At 37.2% G+C, this 20,458-nt stretch overlaps 1 protein-coding gene across 1 annotated transcript in view; it reads right to left on the reverse strand.

Annotated features, from left to right (window-relative positions):
* LRP1B (LDL receptor related protein 1B) overlaps positions 1-20,458 on the reverse strand; it is a 470,895-nt gene that overhangs the window by 47,841 nt on the left and 402,596 nt on the right. The window contains exons 66-76 of the mRNA XM_042779456.1: positions 19,814-19,930; positions 16,097-16,203; positions 15,286-15,415; positions 12,897-13,003; positions 12,479-12,611; positions 9,135-9,257; positions 8,565-8,687; positions 8,170-8,307; positions 7,529-7,663; positions 6,773-6,892; positions 5,374-5,615 (exon numbers count right to left, since the gene is read on the reverse strand). Coding sequence (XP_042635390.1) covers positions 5,374-5,615; positions 6,773-6,892; positions 7,529-7,663; positions 8,170-8,307; positions 8,565-8,687; positions 9,135-9,257; positions 12,479-12,611; positions 12,897-13,003; positions 15,286-15,415; positions 16,097-16,203; positions 19,814-19,930 — 1,475 coding nt within the window. The remainder of the gene's footprint in view (positions 1-5,373; positions 5,616-6,772; positions 6,893-7,528; positions 7,664-8,169; positions 8,308-8,564; positions 8,688-9,134; positions 9,258-12,478; positions 12,612-12,896; positions 13,004-15,285; positions 15,416-16,096; positions 16,204-19,813; positions 19,931-20,458) is intronic.

Raw genomic sequence — 20,458 nt, forward strand, 5'->3', positions numbered from 1 at the left:
TGGGCTGTAATTTGAAACTGAAGGAAAAGGAAGTTTTAGGATTTTGCAGCTATTTTATTCCATGCAGAACCATGATATCTGTTCCATCCCAAAGCCCTCAGTGAAAGCAGCGTGAGCCCATCCTGAGGAGTGGCTGCCAAGGGTAGAGAAAATCACTGCTTTTAGAAAACTGCACAAAATCCCCTCAGTATTCATGAATATTCATCATCACACCTGAAAGAGGCTTGACTGATTATAACATTAAATTTATCAACTGCAGGATCTTCATAGTGATTTTTTTGCATAATCATTAAGGCTTAGCTCTGAAAGATGGTCCTAAGGATAGAAGTTCATATTGCAAATAAGAGATCTATATAAACAAGTTTCTCTAAAGTTTACTGGAATTCCTTCAGAAATTAGTTTCACCTGTAAAATAGGATTACCCAACTCTTTCTAACATGAATGCAGTGGATCATAAAAACTTCAAGACCAGCAGAAGCTAAATACAGATACAATGGTTTGCCTTTTTACTTAGAACAACATCAAGTTAAATTATGAAGAAAAACCAGATATTCCTTAAAAAAGGAAACAATGAAATGCTACTAAGCCACATAACTGAAAACCGGGAAAGAAAATCCTAAAATAACTTGTTTAACCTCAAGGGTCAGAGTTCCCTAATACCACAAGACATTTATACACTATTTTCATCATAAAATAGAGGTAATTTCATTCTCTAGGTGAAAAAGTAGGACCACAAGGTTGAATTTACAGCATTCATTGCTCATAAACTTTTAATTCTGCAAAAATGTTATAGAAGGCTTATTTTATAGATATGTAGATCCTTGCTTTTCTATTTAGAGGAATAATAAAGCAGCAAAACCAATCACTGCATTTAAAAAACAGAATTTCTTTAAAAACAAGGTCACAGTTGACTTTTAAAGAAGATATTGTACCATAATTCTTTGGTATGAGATGATGACAGTGGCAGCATATGTTTCTACAAATAACAAAAAGTTTATTTTTAATAAGTGTTGCATTTCCATATAACAAACTTTTTTTCTTTGTTACTATCCAAGCAGCATTCGCAGAAAGGACCAGCTACCAAAAAAAGAAGAGTATTTTCAGGTAAGACTAATTGTAGTTTTAGTCCAAACTCCTTTTGATTCTGGGCCATATTCAGGCTCCTGAGTCAAGAAACTTCTGCAAAGTGCTGGAACCAAATATTCTTTTAAGAGGAAAGCAACTGTCATGGCCAGAAAAGCCTCTCATCTTTTTTAAAAATTATTTTCTTTTTTTTTTTAACCATTCAAACCCATAGTTTACAATAAGACTGTTTTTTGAGAGCCTGGGAAGACCAAGATAGGAGTTACAAAGCAGACTGAGAAATGGCTCCCAAAAAAGGTGGTTCTGGAAGCAGATGAGACATCCTACAAAAAATCAAGAGCAAGGATGGGGATGTTGAAGAATACTGAGCCTTTCTCTTCAACCAGACAGGGAAAGTGAAATTCCAGTAATGCTAGGGGGAATATTAAAGATCAAATGAAGAAGGAGATGAGCATAAGAAATGTCAAGGAACCATCTGGTATAAGAGATTAAAAAAAAAAAAAAAAAAAAAGAAAAAAGAAAAAAAAAGCCACTACTGATGCTGTGGTTGTGTAATTTCCAGTTGTGTTCATTAAGTTTCAGCTACATCATATTTTCATATTTCAGAGGTCTCATGCATCTTCTCACACTGTCTAGTAAAATTACTAACTGGAAATGAGCTCTTACCTAAAAGCTTATTTGGATTATGCTAATTTTGAAGAATAATTCTGCATACAAAATAAGGATGAAAATGCAGGAAGAAAATCACATTAATGTTTTCTACACTAATTTTAGCCCACTTTGATGCTAAATAAAATGTACTACAACTTATTAGAAAAATTTGGGTTTGAAACCTAATTGCCTTTTCACAGTTTTGAAGTGTCTGCACAGCTACAGACCATGTCAGTTCTATGACTTTTGATCAGAACTGCTGTCTTTTGTAAATTCTGCTTTCAAGGTAAAGAATTAATAACAAAAAAACCAAAAAAAACCCCAAAAAAACCCCCAACAGAACAAACAAACCAACAAACAAGCAAACATAAAAAGAAGTTTTAGTAACAACTTGGATCTGGAAACCTTTTTCATATAATGGCAGATTACAGATTTGCATCCCCTAAAGTTGAGTTTGACTGAAGAAAATACATTGCACATGCAGAAGGAACACATCCCTTTGCAATGCTTAACATAAAGATTAAATGACAAATCTAATTTGTATCATAAGCACATGTGAAGCAGTGTTTTATTTATGTTGCAGATATTTTGGGTATGGAATTGCTGTCGAACAAAGTAAAGGAATGTTTTACTATCTTCATTAAAAAATAATACATTATCTAATGCTATACTACTAGAACAGTAGAAAGAAATAAAAAACAACATAACTTTTATACTTTTTCTCACTGAAACACAACATTTTTGTTGACAGATGAGCATCCCAGTGGGTGGGATTCACCAAACCACACTTGTATTACATAAAGTAGGATCATTTATAAATCCCAACCCACTGATTCCATATGAACATCACCCAGACAGAGCTGTAGCTCCAAGGTAACACCATAAACTCCTGCTACTTAGAGAAAACAGGCTGGAAATTCCTTGCATTCACAGGGATGCTCTGGGCCCAGTGTTGGGAAACAGGAGTGGATACAGCACAGGAATGGTTAAAGGTCCTTGTGAGCATCTCAGAACACTGGGGCTGCCAAAAAACTGACTGGGTACAAGACACAACCCACGCTTCTCTTCCTGTTAGATGGTGGCATCATTTTCATGTTCATCTTTGTCCTCTTCCACAAAATGGAGCCCTTGGGTTGAAGTGTGGGGTGGCACTGTGTTGGGAATTCACCCCAAGTAACTCCCCCAGCTCTCTCCAGGGGTGAGGAGCAAAAGCTGCTCCAGTTATCACCAATGCACTGGGACTGCCTGCGCTCGGTGGGGATGAAATCCTCTTCTGCAGCTGTCAATAAACTCTGAAGAGTTGATATTTACTGTTTCCTTTAATGCTTGAATTTGTACCAGTCTTAAACCCCTTTTTACAGAAAATTAGGAGAGCTACTTAAAGCTATTCTCTGAGGAAGGCTCTTGATATGCTAATTCCATGGAGCAATTTCGGTTGAGATGGATTTTTGCATTAATGTAATTACCTGAAAATGCAGGTGACTTTGTTCAAGTTTACTGTCCTGATTTACATATCAAAGTCTAGATATAAAAGTTATAATGTAACCTTTGAAAACTTACCCATTTAAAAAACTTAGGTTAAAATTAAGGAATTCTCAAGCTTTTTAAAACAAATTTTGGTGGCAACATTAAGGCAACACAATAAAACCAATTAACCTATTGATCAGCTGCAAATAAGGCAACAATATTTGAATATTAATGAGATAACGCAGGGAAAATAATTGAATAGTAAAGCACAATGACAATCAAATGCTTCACAAATATAAACGAGAAGTGTTCAATATATATTCAAATTCAGTCTGTGCATTTTCCACATTCAGATTTGTAAAAAAGCTTTGTCTGGATTGGATCAAGCTTTGTCACAAGGACCTACCTGAACAGGAGAGACAGGGGAAAATGGGGTATAACGAAAAACATCATTTTTTCAATCTCTTTGAATCAAAAAGTAAATGACTAAAAGGTATGCTAGGGTAACAGTGGAAAAGGAACAAAAACTGAAAAATATTTCAGTGTGTTAGGAAAATAGTAATTCTAAGAATATTTTATCTCTATTAGTTTAAACAGGGAGGCAATGAAAAATCAGCTGTGAAAATTTCAATCCCAGGACTATGAAGATGCCTGAAGGAAGCTTATGGTCAATTTTATGGCCCTCTAAAAAAGTGTTGGATCCATTAGAGAGGCAGTGGGTTAGCAAAATGCTCTTGCTGCAGAACACATCTGTAGATTACCCCGAAAAAGAAAGAAAATAAATAAATAACACCACAGCCTTCTCAAAACTAACTTCACATTCTACACATTCATTATTTTCTAATGAATAACTCAATACAGGGATCTGTTTATCAGGATTTTAAAAGCAGAAATATGCACCACATTTAAATGAGAAAAACCCTACAGTAGGATTACTCCACATCTCCAATACAGATATCCTTCTGCAGAACTCAATTGGCACAGCTGACCTACTAGAGATCCTAGGCATTATTTTGTACTTCAGATCTACTTCCCATACACTTTCTCTGAACAAAATCCTGACATTTCTGCTGGGCAGGTGCAAGTGCTGGTTTGAAACCACTCTTACAAAGGTGCCAAAACAGACTCAAGGTATCTTCAGGGTCCATTGGTGCCAACATCCCGAGGCTTTTTGCCCTGCTGGTGTCAAAGGTCAGGGGTGTCATTCATTTGGAGAGGAAATATCCTTGGATGGAATGCACTCAGAAGTGGTTTCAGAGGTGTATGAATTATAGATGAAAGATTGGGCTGCTGTTGCTGCTCCTGTTTATTCTACTGGGTGTATAAAAGCAGTCATGTGATGGGGGGTCATCACTGTTACCTCTCCTAAGTTTAAGGAAACATGAAGCAGCCAGACAGGTGGTTTTTTTCTAACTGGCCAAGAAAAAACTAAAAACTCAACTCTGCTATCAAAATCAATAAAGACAAAAAACCCCCAAAATCTAAATCTACAGCATTATAGAGACACCAATATAAAGATCACATCATTATTTTCAGTTCAGCAACATCACTTCCCAGAGAATTTTGTAGAAATATCTTAGGCAAAATGAGTAACAATCTTCACTTATTTTGAAATTACCCATGCTTATGAAAATCCACATTTCTGTTGCAAAGTCCAAGCTTACATTTATGCTTATTCAAAATAAGATAATATGCAGTTCAACAAAAGTGGGAATAAATACTAATTGTTCTAATGTTTAATCATTTCTCATAACTTTGCCAATATTATTGTTTAGATGTACAAATTAGGCTTGTGTTTAGCCTATCCCCATTTTCTGTCTTCCAAGGATTTGAAATTCATGGCTTTCTTCTTCTATATATTATATTCTTCCCTCTTCTCTCTTGAAATAAAAAAATCTTGGTGGTATTCAGACTTCCCAAGCTTCTAATAAAGTGTTCATTTCTCTGTAGGAAAGTTTTTAAATCCTACAATTGTGTTGTCTTGGACACTCTACCAAATCTTTCAGTCTTGAACAGAAAAGCTTTAATAACCATACATATCACTGAAATAAAATAATTCTCAGACAGATATTTTAATTTACTAAATCAGCCCATGCTATTATAGAAAAGTCAGAACAGAAAAATAAATTGAATGAAATTTGTGTGATTTAATCTTTGATTTTGATCACTTACTATCAAGCCACTGTTACTCTGCCTTCTCTCTCTGTCGTGAAGTTTTCTGTAGAAAATTCCTCCTGGATTAAACTGAGTGCTCCAAACAATCATATCCCCTTGAAAATATGCATCCATTCCAGTTATCCTTGAATTGTGTTCAATGTGTGATATTTGCTGATGAGCATCACTGTAGTTGAATGGATATGCAAAACCCAGGATGTCAGTGTCATTAGCAACATAGAGAACTTGATCTTCAGAGCCTAGGGATTATTATAATGAAACAAAAATAAGGTAAATGTCAACTAATGCAAAATCAGTGTGTTTGACTCAAGTAGCTTTTTGGTGTTCAGCTGATTTAATTTCTGATGTTAAAATTATTTTCTGGTTGTTGAAGACTGCAGAAACACCTACATTCTGGGCAATAAATGCAACTCTTGATATTCTGATATCAACACACCAACTTCAGTGCTCTCCAAGCACACAGTGACACACCCAGGACTGTATTTTAAAGAGTATGTCATATAAGAATTTGAACATTTTAGGCAGTATATAAAAATACAGGATATAATGCATTCAGCCCATATGAATTCCATATTTTTATATGCCTTCTGTCTTTAGAGGATCCTAAAGGTATATATTAAAGGAACAAAGAGCTGTCAATAAATTTTAATTGTTTTTAATTGCTCAACTGTAAATTAGAAGTGGAATGATTTTATCTTTAGTGAAGGTAGGGAAGTTTTGAAATTGACTGCAACAGAACCTGTGTCTTACATCTCCTCATTTCTGATAGCCAGACACCATCTAGATCCAGATGTTGTAAAGTATATTATTCATAAGAAAATGTTCTCTAATATCAATTCATTGAGTTTTGAGGAAGCTTAAAATCTGCTTGATAATTTAGAATGTATTTGGATTATTTTTATTTCCCCATTCAGATCACATTTATCCATAGAGAATCAATTTAAAATATCTGTCCAAGACACTTCCTCTTTACGAGTATGAAATATCATTAGGAGTTCCCTTCCTCCTGATAAATGCAAGAACAAAGAGGAGTTTGGTTAAATCAAATATCAGTGAGGGAAAGAAGGAAGCATGAACTGTATTACAATGGAAATTAGGCTTGTGGAGAATTCAGATTTAGGATAATGATTGCAGATTTTTAAATTACAAGCCCTCAGAATTTTGTCTGTGTTCCTATAATAACAAACCATTATCTTCAATTAGGAACCCTGTTTGTTCCCATGTCATAATCTGATTTCTTTGGTAACTGGTAATGGTGCCAAACCCTGAGAGAGCCCATGCCTGTGAAATACTAATGACTCATTAATGATCTTCCCATGGAAAATTTTCTTCAAATATTATGGAAAACCTATATAACAAATGACAGTACTGTCTATTTTGATTTTTACAGCCTTACCTTTTGCTATGCAACTGTTATTCCTCTCCTTATAATTTTTCTCACATGCACATCTGTAAGAGCCCTTTAAATTGTGGCAGTGCTGGGAGCAGGCACCAAATACCATGCACTCATTGATATCTATGAAGAAAAAAGTGTAATTTATGTACCTGTAGTTTAGTACACTATTATTTAATATGTTCATACAATCATGGAATAAAGCAGATGAACAAAGGACACTCATAAACATTTTCCTACTAACCATTTTAAGACTACATTTTCTAAGGAATTTCACTATTTGTTTACTTTGATTTCAATTTTGTATTATGCATCTTCATTATTTTAAGCATCTCAAAATATTCTCATATGCAAACCTCAACACTAATGTTAAATAATCTACTAGACCTTAAAAAAACCCATTAACTCCTTAAATTATTTAATAGTCTGACTTGAACCTTTTGACATTCACAACTAATGTTAAATCTTTGATAACCTCTCCAGGTAAAATGTAAATCCTTTTTGTGGGTTTTTTGGTTTTTTGTGGGGGGTAAGTTGTCTTGTTAGGGATTTTTCTGGGAGGGTTTTTTGTTTGTTTATTTATTTATTTATTTATTAATATCTTATTCCCACAGCTATCAAACAGCTTTTACTCTGTGGGAAAAAAAAAAAAAAACAAAAAAACAAACATGAGCTGTATCTCCTTCTCCAGCACAGAAAATTGACAACAAAATTGACTTCTAATACTTTACAGCAAGGGAAGATGAAAAATATCTGTACCTTCACATTGTCTATTCCTCCTGTTTCTCTGAAATCCAGGTTTACACTGGCACAAAAGTGATGATTTTGTTTGATTACAGAATGCATCATCTCCACAAGGATTCACATTATCTTCACATGTATATTCAGCAACACCTAAATATAAGCAAAATGTCTAAAAAACCCCCTGATTTGTTTAAAACTTAAAAATGAGGCCTAAAGTAATAACAACAAACAAATTCATCTTTCTGTTTAAAGAGCATCAGGTAAATTTGTAACAAATAAATGACATTACAGTGTTTATCTACATCTATACTATTTAATGTACTTTATTTTATGTAATGACAGTATTTTACTGAGATACATTTTCCATCAAGAATGTAATACTAAATTTTTTCTTGTTGCAAATATGAAACAAAATACAATCAGCTTGTACTTAAATTTCCTAAAGAACTCATAACTACACCAAAAAACCTGTACAACTTGAATTGCTATAAAATTTGCCTTGCTCTTATGGTACAGAATTCCATTTTTAACTAAAAGAAGGAACTACATTAAGTTGAGCTCTGTACTGTTCAATAGATCTTACACAGATTAATGTCTCAGTTAATTGTTTCCTTTCTGCTACAATGAAGAAAGCAGATCTTGCCAGCCCAACTCACTTATTTTGCAGTCTTGCTCATCTGAGCCATCTCCACAGTCGTCAAACCAATCGCACTGCAGCTCCATGGGAATGCATTTCTTGTCATTGCAAGCAAACTCATCTTTTTTACATGGTCTGGCTTTATATGTGATTTTATCTACATAATTAAAGATTAATAAGAGAAAAATAAATCAGCATTCAAAATTCTCAGATCATTTTAGACACATACAAATGGGAACGACCACGAAGCATTAAGCAACGGGAAATTATTTCAAGCTGAATTTCTTTCACTTTAAATTCTGATCTGCTAACCTCCAGCAAAGCTTTACTGAAGGACAAGCAGATCTGTGTGACAAAGTTTGCCTTCAAGGTGTTTTCTCTGATCTGAACGCCTTGAAAGGTAATTTCACCTACCACAGTGATCTTCATCCGAGTTATCGCCGCAGTCATCGACCTCATTGCAAACCTGCTCGGGCCGCAGACAAACCCTGTTGTTTCTGCATCTGTACGGCCTCGTTGGAGGGCAGGGAAACTTCACTGCACAGCAAAGAAAAGAATCAGCTGTTACCCAGCCAGTAATCCTTTTTTAATGACACATCAAAGCCAGATACGGGTTGGCACTCTGAGTTCTTCGTTTAGAGATTTTGTGCGCTAAGGGTGATTTACTCCTTTTTTTGAGAACCAGTAAATATGGCAAAAAAAGGCAAAATAAGTAGGAAGTGTAATGATGCTCAATATTATATCATACAAGTAGTTTTTCCCTCCCTCAGTGGGTTTCCTACAGAAAAGTTTCATTTCTCAAAAATAGCAAATATCTGAAATTACGTGAAAAGCAATAACAAAAGGAAACCATATCACATATTTCAAGCTTATCTTCTAAAAGCAAAACAAAATTTAAGTTACACATGCCTTTATATATTTGAGCATCTTAAATGTCAGTCTTGGCTTATTATGCAAAAAACTCTGAAAAATATAATGCCATACCACACATTTCAGCAACTTCATCAGAGTTATCTCCACAGTCATCCTCACCATCACAAACCCAAAAATGTAGTTTGCAGAGGGAATTGTTGCACAAAAATTCATCAGCTCTACATATATTTCCCCCTGGGAAGATGAAAAGATGAGAGAAAAACAAAAAAGCAGGAAAACAAAAAGACAAAAGAATGTCAGTTTTTGATAAAACCACTACAACCACTTATCACATAATATTTGCAGAAAGCAAACAGGTAGCATAACTAAATTTACAGGTCCCAAAGGAACAGGTTGGAGAGGCAGAGGAATACTCATTCAAAAATCTTTTCCTTAGAGAAATATTCATTTAGAAATCTCTTCCTTGACAAACACTTCTTGCTCCTGGTTGCTTGCTGGGAATTACCAAACCAGTGACCAGCTTGCTCAATCTACATTTAGCCAGGAGATCTTTAAATTCCCTGCCTCCAACTCTCTTTGGTGATGCAATCTCTCAGCAAAGGCTGGGCTGCTACACCAGTAATTTGGGCCATCAGAGAATGATAAGAACAGAAATAGGGCCAAACATGTGAAAAGCCACTTCAGTCCAGGTTTGTTCCACACAAATCCTGATCCTCTGCTTATTCCTACTCCACTCTCTGAGTCACATCAGAGACAAAGTGATTGCAGCCCATCAGCCATGAGGCAGCATCTTTTTCTTCTCCTGAGCAGCAACAGGCTTGGCCAGGTTTGTAAAATCCCCAGCACCTCTAAATACTGCATCTAGGAAAGGTCCAGCCCCGTGGGCACAGAACAGATAAAATTCAGTGACCTCTGACAGGATCTTTCCCTCTGTTCAGGATATTTATTGAACACAGAAAGCAGCAAGAATAAAATCTTCCATCTGCTCTGAGTCATCTAACAAAAAGGAACACAGGGTGAGGGAAGATGTTTTAGGGCAGAGTGCTCTCAGGCTTTAAAAATTAGTTCAAGGTGGATTCAGTTTTAATGTGCGTCATGGTAAGAAAGAATTTATTTCCCAGTTATGACTAAATTTTATCACTACCAATCAACAAAGTTATAGAAAATTCTTGCAATTAATTTCCTATAAAATATTTTTTTTTTAGTAACTGGATTTTCAGTTTCCTGAGAGTAGTGGAGTATAAAGGAAATAACACTGTGTACCTGCAGAGGAGGAAACAATGACATTTTATACAATGCCCAAACTCTCACTGTGGCTTACCTCAATGCATTACACCCACTCTAAGAGCTAGATCAGGCTTCAGTGGCTTTTTACTCGTTCATTCAGTGCCCTGTTCACACCTCATTAAAATCAACAGAAGGCTTTCTTTTGCTATAAAGGTTCAGAATGGCTGAACTTTTTTCCCCCAAAAAACTAATTTCCATGAAATGCCCATTGCATAAAAGGATGTTCGAACTCTCACACTGTGCTACCAGGTATAATTCACTCCCATGGCAAATATAACTTATGAACATTAACAAAAATACCCTGTATAATTATCCAAGGAAAATATATAAAATTCAAGTACTCTTCATGATGAAAGGCATGAATCCAAATAATAGTGTGTGCAATCACAATATAACCATCATTCTAGTTGTTTAATAAGATTGAAGAGAGTTATTTTTGTAAACATGCACAGTGGGCTACAGATAAATATTATGGATATTATTTTAGAATGCTGTAGAATAAAACTCCATTTGTGTTTGCTGTATTTCCAAAGATGAAAAAAATTACTTATTAGTGAGATAAACTGGCATTTGTTTCATGTGATTGCTCTGCCTGTCATAATTCCTTTATAAAATAGATTTCTGCAACAGAATCATAATTGTGACATAAATACAAAGTATGAGAGCAATAACCAACTAGGAATGGGCTTCTTATTGTATTATAAGCAATATTCAGTTCACAGAAGCTCCATTATGCTACCCCAAGAATAATGTGGGCATCAGATAAAATAAGTGTGCTGCTATTTACTTACACTTCATTGGGTTTTAAAGAGATACAGTCCAGATATTTTAAAAGCAATTTTACAATGGACTAGATGGTTGTTATTTATTTAGTTAGTTAGTTTTAACTTTGTTATCTGTCTTCAGATGTCTTCAACATCTCTGGAATATTTTTCATATTCTCTGAATTTTCTGGTCTCTCTTTCAAACTTAATCATCCCCATATGACATAATTTTTTTCCCCCTTTAGTCTTTTGTATGGTGCAATAGACTTAAAACAAGGAAAGGATGTTTTACTACATTTGCTTCATATCTGATTATTATCACATATAACTGTACTTCATTATGCTTTGAATTTATGCACAGAACATGTAACTGTAGATAGCTAACACACTGAATTACCCACTTTAAAGAAAAAGAAAGGAAAAAAATCCAGGAAAAAAAAACCCAAGATGACAAAATGCCAACTAAAATTATTCTTTAGGAAAAAACTTATTGAATTTGATGTAGAGGAGGGGCTGGTGAGGAATGTGAAGCTCAAGAGCAGCCTGGGCTGTAGTGGCCATGGAATGGGGGAGTTCAAGACCCTTAGGGCTGCAAGGAGGGTGCAGAGCGAGCTCCCTGCACTGGGCTCCTGGACAGCACACTTTGGCTCCTCCAGGAATGCTTGGAAAGCCCTGGAGGGAAGAGGGACCCAGCAGAGCCTGGCTGGTATCCAAGCATCACCTCATCCAAACCCAGGAGTGATGTATCCCAACAAAGAACAAGTCAAAACGTGCCAGGACTCTGTGGGTGAACAAGTTGCTCCTGGACAAACACAAAAAAGAAGGTGAAGCACTGGTACAGGTTGCCCAGAGAAGCTTGGCATGCCCATCCCTGGAAGTGCCCAAGGCCAGGCTGGATGGGGCTTGAGCAGGCTGGGACAGTGGAAGGTGTCCCTGCACATGGCAGAGGGCTCTCACTCCATGAATTTTAAGGTCTCTTCCAATCCAAAGTGTTCTATAAGTCTCTGAAATAAACAAAAACCTGGGCTCTTAAGATGACTTATTTAGCAATTGTTCATTATATTGCACAGCTGTGTAATTTATTGTGCATGGCTTTGTAATTTATTGTGGCCTGTAAAAGTTTAAATTAATCAGATTTACTGTTGATTTCCTTGATGAAAAAGAATATGCTTCCAGTAACAACATGACCTTTGCATCACTGGGCAGGGAAACAGAAAGGAGAGCAAGTCATAAACAGCCTGTTTTGCTTATTCCTGCAGATCACTTGTTAAACTGCTGCTCTGTCTTTGTCAGAGAGGTCACACAACTTTCCTTTCTCACCTCACAATGGCCAGGGTACCACTAACTTGCAATGTGTGTGTTCATAAAAAGCCCAATAAACTTTTTTAGAGAAGTGTTTCTTGCCTTGGTCACAGTTTTCTTCATCACTGCCATCCACGCAGTCATGGATCCCATCACAGAGCCATCGCACAGGGACGCAGTACGCCTTGTTTCTGCACCGAAACTGATCTTCCTTACACTCTGTCACACAGTCCATCTGTGGGAACACACACATGAGCTGTGGCTTAATGGGTGAGAGCAACAACAGCTTGTCTGTGCTGCCAGGAGGGAGCAGCCCTTGATGGACACCACCCCAGAACCATGCTTGGGGTTTGACTTCGGGGAAACCAATTTCTGCACTCCAAAACCTGTCCAGAGAGCACAGAAACACACAGACATCTGACAGTACTCAAAGGATGCAAGAAAACTATTTGTCTTTACAATTATTTGGAGACCTAACACATTTACAAAAACCCCAAATCACCAGAAATGTGTCAGGTACCTCATCAGACCCATCAGCACAGTCCAGCTCCCCGTTGCATTTCAAAGACGCTGAGATGCAGCCTCCACTTGCACACACGTACTCACTTGAAGAGCAGGTTGGAGATGCTGGTTACAAACACACATTTTAGCATTAAGAAAAAGACAATTTATGAATACAGTAATTTCACGAATACAAGCCGCACCAATTTGACCAAAATTTTGGTGGAAACCCGGAAGTGCGGCTAATATTCCGGGGCGGCTAATCTATTAACAAAATTCTAAAAGCTGCCAACACGGAAGTGAGAGCCCGCGGCAGCCCCAAGCCAAGCTGGAGCCCGGCCGGCCCCGGCAGAGGTGGGAAAGCCTGGCAGAGGCGGGGCCAGCAGTGTGGGGGCGGGCGGCAGAGCCTGAGCCAGCAGGGCGGGGCAGGGAGGGCGGCAGAGCCCGGGCCAGCAGGGCGGGGGAGCCCGGGAGAACTGGGGCTAGCAGTGCAGGGGAGCATGGCAGAAGCAGGAAGGCCGGCGGGTGGGGCTGCCTGGCAGCGGGGGAAGCCCAGCAGAATCGGGGCCAGCAGCGTGGGGGAGCCCGGCGGTGCGGGGGCCTGCAGTGCCGGCCAGGGCGAGGAAACGCGGCGGCGGTGCAGACGGGAGGGGGCGGCCGGCGAGCGTGGTGGCGGCGGCGGCAGCCCTGCCGGCGGGGCGAGCGAAAGCGGCGCTCGCGAAAGCGCCGCCCGGCGAGCGAAAGCGCCGCCGCGAGCTGCGAACCGCGAGCCGCGAAAGCGCCGCCGCGAGCCGCGAACCGCGAGCCGCGAAAGCGCCGCCGCGAGCCGCGAACCGCGAGCCGCGAAAGCGCCGCCGCGAACCGCGAGCCGCGAACCGCGAGCCGCGAACCGCGAGCCGCGAGCCGCGAGCCGCGAGCCGCGAGCCGCGAACCGCGAGCCGCGAAAGCGCCGCCGCGAACCGCGAGCCGCGAGCCGCGAACCGCGAGCCGCGAGCCGCGAGCCGCGAAAGCGCCGCGGGGCGGGCGCGGCGCTCGCGAGGCGCGGCGCGGGGCGAGCGAAAGCGGCAGCGGGGCGGACGGCGAGCCCGGCGGCGGCAGCCCTGCCAGCCGGGCGAGCGAACGCGGCAGCGGGGCGGTGCTGACGGGAGAGGGGGGCCAGCGAGCCCGGCGGCGGCGGCAGCACCACCCGGCCAGCCCCGCCGAGCCGTGGCGCTGAGCTGGGCCACCCGGCCCCGTCGGCAACCATGAGCGGGCCGAGCCTGCCTGGCCCCGCCCCGAGCCAGTAAAGCCCGCTATGCCGCGATCCTCTTACTAATTGGCCAATTTGTGAAAGCTGCGCACGGATTCTCGCGACGAACGAAAGTGCGGCTAATATTCGGGGTGCGGCTTATCTATTGACAAAGACAGCAACATTGTCGAGGCACCGGGGGTGCGGCTTATAATCCGTGCGGCTTGTATTCGTGAAACTACTGTACATTGATTTATAATTTAATGTTTTCTTCTGGTTAATATAGTGAGCAAATTTGTGTCTAAGCACTTCTGCAAACAACAACAAAATATTTGACAAATCTGTATTGTGGCATCCTAAATAAATGGTATAATGTTAGTGAAAAGGTATTTGTGTTGTTCCACTCAGAAGTTTAATTTTGTTTCTTTCCTTATTTTTCATAACAAAGGCAACTACACACATGCATATATTCAGAGAATGAGTATATTTTTAAAATTGCATTCTTTAAAATGGGCTTAGAGTTTAGCTAAATGTAGTTAATTTATAACTGAATAAGCTAAATTTTTAGGAAACAATCTTCTTGGAAAGTATACCTAATTACAATAAAAATCCATAAATATTAAGCAGGATATTTTAATATAAAAGTGGATATTTTTTGCTGTGCTTTAAATCAGGAGAGTTTTGTCATAGGCTTTTATCAGTTACATCTAGCTTACAAAAAATTTTAGGAAAATTCCTGCAAAAATAAACAACTGTGTTTTCCAAGAAATCAGAAATAAAATAACAATAATAATAGTTTAGTGGAAAAAAATCTTTGCATAAGACTTTGAGTGAAGACAAGAAAAAAAAAAACATTTCAGGACATTCCAGGATTTACTGATGTTTTTAAAGCAGAACTTTATCTGTTGAGTATTTACTATCAAATCACAATTCAAAATAATTAAATACCTATGCCACAACAAGCTTCACTCTGCAGAGTTGTATGTAAGTAGGGTTTTCAAAACACAGTAGGAAGACACAATGATGCAAACCCAAAAGATAAAGTATTTCAGATTTTTTTTCACTTTCTCGCAACTACTAGTGCCCAAGAAATCTTGATTTGATGAGCTATATTCTTCCTTCACTCTGATTCATTCCTGGCTTCAAATGATATTTCTTTCAGCATTATTTAAAACAATACCTGGTTCACAATTTTTCTCATCATCCCCAAGTTTGCAGTCCTCGTGACCATCACATTTCCATCTTGCAGAGATGCACTGGCCATTGGAGCACTGGAACTGATCCCTAGAGCAGCCTGTTTCACAATACCTCTGGTACAAAGCAAACAACCAACAAACAAGATCAAGAGTTTAATATAAACATTGGTAAATATGCAGGTGACAGAAGTTACAGCCCATAAATCCACATGGTATGAAATATAGAGTAATTAAAGTCTTGTGAAATTAAATGAAATTGTGGATGGGATTTAAAATGGTGGCTCACGCCCTCTGAATGGCTGGGAAACAGCTGAGGGCTAGCACTGACAGGAAAGGAGAGGGGAAAAAAGAAAATAAAAGAACAGAAAACCAGCAAAATATTATCCAGTGAGCTTCTGACTCTTCCTTCAAAAAAATCTTTCAAAACAAATCAGTGTGTGTGTAAAAAGAATGGTTTCCCAATCAGGATACAAAGTATTTCCAGGATGGGAAGAGGTTCAAATCATTGCTGGGACAAGAGGATGTAGAATACTCTTAAACTTTACTTCATTCATTTGCATGTTCTCTTTTTAGAATAATTACATCAAGAGGTTTGGTTTTAATTGATTTTTAATAAATTTAATTAATAATTTAATTGAAAATATTAAATAATTTATTATAATGATATTAGCATACATGGATTCACATGTAGAGTTCCCACTGCTGCCTTTTAGAAAATTTCTACACAGGAATAATTCTCCAACAATAGAAAACTACTAATTCTCTAAAGAAATACTTTTTCTGGAAGATGCCTACCTCATCTGAGCCATCTGCACAGTCATAGTCTCCATCACACCAGAATCTTGCTGAAACACAATCTCCATTTGCACAAGGAAAGTCTTTCAAGGTGCATGTTTGAGGCTCTGAAAAAGGAAAAGAAATAACCCTAGGTTTATTAGAATTTTCTTTAAATATTTTACACATAAACCCTTTGTTTTGTTTTGTTTCTTTGGTTTTTTTCCCCCAAGATTTATAAAAGTCAAAAACTGTTTCAGGAAAGTAGTAGTTTTAATCAACTTTTCCACTGTCTTTTCTACTCTTTACTTCATAAAAAGATTCAAAATTATTCTGTTTGAAATTTTTAAAGAGAAATCTCATTTTTCAGGTAGCCACAAATTTTAATTTTTTATTTGTAGGAAAGTAATTTTAAAAGCACATCTACAGCAACTGCATAAATTCTCCAGAAATATTATATTCAGCAATCAAAGGTTGGAATCTATGTGGACTCAGATTATATGTACACTACCTGAATTTTTTTTCAAAGTGTAAGCTTTAGCAAATCCCTGATATTTGATTTTTTTTTTGTTTGTTTTCAATAGGGCAAGAAGGAGAACTTCAAGATATGATAAAATATGTGAAATATGAAGGAGATACTTTGTGGAAAAAGTAAATCACAAGGAAAAAAAAAAACCAAAAAAAAACCCCAAACCAAACATTTGTCATGTTTCTATATTGATTGAAAAAACACAAGTAAATACTTTTGCTATACTGCTAATAAATTATTTATAAACAGAGATTTGATGCTGTACACGAAAAGCTGAAGAGCTAAGTACTCAATCCTCTGGTTGCAAAAAATATTTCTTCTGCTGCTGGGATCCAGCTCTGTGATTTCCATATGAACTTGAACTCAGAAAAGTACTTTTCCATAAGTGCTCAGATTGTTAGAAAGGAATGAGCATTAATAAAAAACAGTATTAAAGGAATTAACAGACTTCTGTAGAACCCATGAAGGACAGCATTCTTTAGCCTCTGCTTTACCAAACACTGAAACTCCTTCCCAGGAAAAACATTTGGGATACAAACTTATGCCAGGACAAACTTACATAATTTGTTTTCTTGGTAACTTGAAGAACAACTCAAAGCAACAAAAGAACATCAGGAAGAATTTGTAGCAACACGAATATTTTCACACTAATTGAATTAATGTCTTGCTACAACATTATTATGTTTGCTTTGCTTCAATGTTTATAGTACATTATATTTTCCTTAATCACATTAAATTAAAAAAAAATTACTGGTGCCTTCTTTTTTAGCAGGAATAAGATAGTTAGATAGAGTAAGATTAATTCCTAAGGAATTTTCCTTTTTTGGAGTTTTCTGAGAGAGGAAACACAATTTTTGCAGTTTTTTTTTTTAATCCAAATAAACTGAAAGCAAATTTCCCCAATGTATCCTACATTTCTTATTATGTACCAATATCCATGCTAATAACTCTTATTTCACAGTGTTCAAATATAATTAAAAAACAATAGTCTGTAAGACAAATACAGCCAAACACCAAACTCTTAATGATAACAATGATTTGCATGACAGCACTAATAATTTTTCACACCCATACAGACTTCTTTTAACATGTATTTTTTCACTTATGATATGACCAGAAGAGTGAATTTTTTGCATGTGAAGAAACTATATAGAAAAGTGTAAATGCTTGAGCTGAGTTTCTATAATTCAGTGAACTCTTTCTGCATTGCTGAGAAACAACTCATTTTCTGATATAGCTCCCTGACAGCTCTTTGTATATTATATTCATGGATGCCATGAACAATTTATCTCACTCTGCAATGTAACATATTTTGTCAAATGCTTTTGAAGTTCTAATTTCATATATATTTGTTTCATTACACTTATTCTGTAAGTGGCTTGATGGCCCATAAAAATTTTATATGACTATTTCAAACAGCAGAACACTATTATGTACTGTCCCAGGGCTTCCAAGTTTCTGGATTTTAAAACTGTGCCAGCCTACTGTGTTTAATTTAAGCATTAGAATCCATAGCTAGAATTTAAGTATGCATTTGACACACAAAAGTAAATGAAAAAAAAACCCCTAACACCCTTTGGTTTCATTCACCTTCTATATCTGGGAACTCTCAACTCACTAATTCCATCCATTACAATTAATTACAGATTTCTTTATCTTCAAGTCTAGAGAACAACCAAGAACTGAATGCATAACTTAGTTATTGATATGGACACAAAGTTGGCTAATTTCATAATTTAATTGTTTTTAAAACTTGAGATTTTTTCTCTCTCTTTATTTGAACATTTCAGCATCATTTTGTAGTTTGATAATCTGAACTTTAAGGAAGAGAATTAATGCTGTGTCATGCACATAGCTAATTCCAGATATTTTGCAATAGTATTTTGTGGACATTTTTGTTTTGTTGCCTTTTTTTCCCAAATTTTCAGCAGACTGCCCAGTCCTGTAGATTAACACCACCACAGCAAAACTATGACTCTCTATTTGATTTCTATGAGAATAAAAGAACATAAAATAATTTCTTGGTTTTTTTAATACAGAAAACTGACACTAATAATCAATTCCTAAGTAAAATCTCCCACAAAGCTAAGAAAACCTTTCATGTGCCAATGCCGCTGGAGTATAACAACAAAAGGCTCTGAGTGATTACTGAGCCTCATGACATTTTCCCTTTTTTATGCAACACTTGCATATGAAACCCACAGCACTGCTGCTTGCAGTAACAAAACTCACAACATTTTCAAATGCAGGTAGCAATTACCAGGCAGACAAATCCACTTTAACCTCCCAAGCTGAATGAGACACTCTGTACCTAGGGCACCACATCTTGAACTGGAGAAAGGGGCAGCAGCATTTACTCAGCATTAGGAATTCTAATTTATTAAGCTTTCTAGATTATCACCTTGAAGACACTCATGATATATAATCAGGAATGTGTATTTAAGATTATGTGCAAGTAAAAAATATTAACTTTGTGCATTTCTGAGTTAAAAAGGAAAAAAACCACAGCAATTGTCATGAGAAGGCATTTCAGAACTGTTTGGGGAATGTCCTTCTTGAAATATTTTATAAAGACTATAATTATTTGATAAAAAACATTACAGATTTCTCATTTCTTCCTGAGAACCAGATGGAAATTAACTCCCTGAAAGTGATATTACAGAGATTTATTAGGCCTTCAGGTTCCTCCTGGGTAGGAGAGAATTGGGTACCTGAGCTACTTTAAATAACTATTTCTACCTCTCAATGCAATTAAATGCAATAGGAATTGACTTCTCAATATGAAACAAGGCAAATCATCTCAGAATGAACATAATGAGCAGGCAGTGTTTGATCAAAATTTCTTGTTAACAAATGCTCACCACTTTACCTCTGCACATTGTTTATGGTTATTTTTCAGAGATAAGAAACGTGGTATGTAACTAACTGATAAAGGTAAACTAATTGCAATATTTATATTTAATTCACCAGATTACTGAGCAGTTGGAGGTCAGGGCATTTTTCCATAGCTGAATACAGCCCTTTGTAAGTGTGAACAGAATTGGAAAATTACAGCTAGAGATTTTCAATTGTGGTCATCTGATTTTCAGCAGATCAGAGGGTGTTGAATGAAAATACACAAGTGTGTTTTACCACAATTCAAAAGTTTCCTCTTGCACATTGCTAACCTGACTCTGTTCTAACATGGACTAAGGTAAAAAGTTACTTACTACAGTTTTCTTCATCAGAATTATCTCCACAATCATTCTGGCTGTCACATCTCCAGTGATCTGGAATGCAGTTGTTGTTTTTGCACTGGAACTCATGAGGTCCACAAGTTTTTTTATCTGTAATTAAGGTGAAAAATATTTACAGCATTGCAAACAAAGACTCGAAATGGAAAAAAAAAAATCCCACTAAATTAATGATAATTATTTATTTAAGGACAAGCAACCATAATATTTGAAGTGTTACTTTCAGGAGTAATTTCTTTCTCATAGCAGTCTTTAAGCTTCTATTTATACATTCACACCTTAAATTGGGTTAAATTAAAATAGGCAGTGTATAAACTGTCATGTAAAGTTAAAAAAATATAAAATTCAGAAGGTGTCACAAGAGGGGGTATTAGTGCACTGAATCTCAAGGACTGAACAGATCACAGTAAACCACTAGAATACTGATTCAAAAAATGTACAAAATATGTATTTCTCAAAAGTTATATTTACATATAATAATTTAGGAACATTTTACACTTTGATTTAAATTTTTACCTACTGATGAACTGGATTGGATGCTACTCATATGTGGTAAAACATTACAAAGCCTTTAGTGCTAAACTGAGGGAAATTTCCTTCTTATTGGATATTTTCAATGAG

The sequence above is a fragment of the Catharus ustulatus genome, chromosome 7 (genome assembly GCF_009819885.2).
Source record: "Catharus ustulatus isolate bCatUst1 chromosome 7, bCatUst1.pri.v2, whole genome shotgun sequence".
In the NCBI taxonomy this organism is placed as follows: domain Eukaryota; kingdom Metazoa; phylum Chordata; class Aves; order Passeriformes; family Turdidae; genus Catharus; species Catharus ustulatus.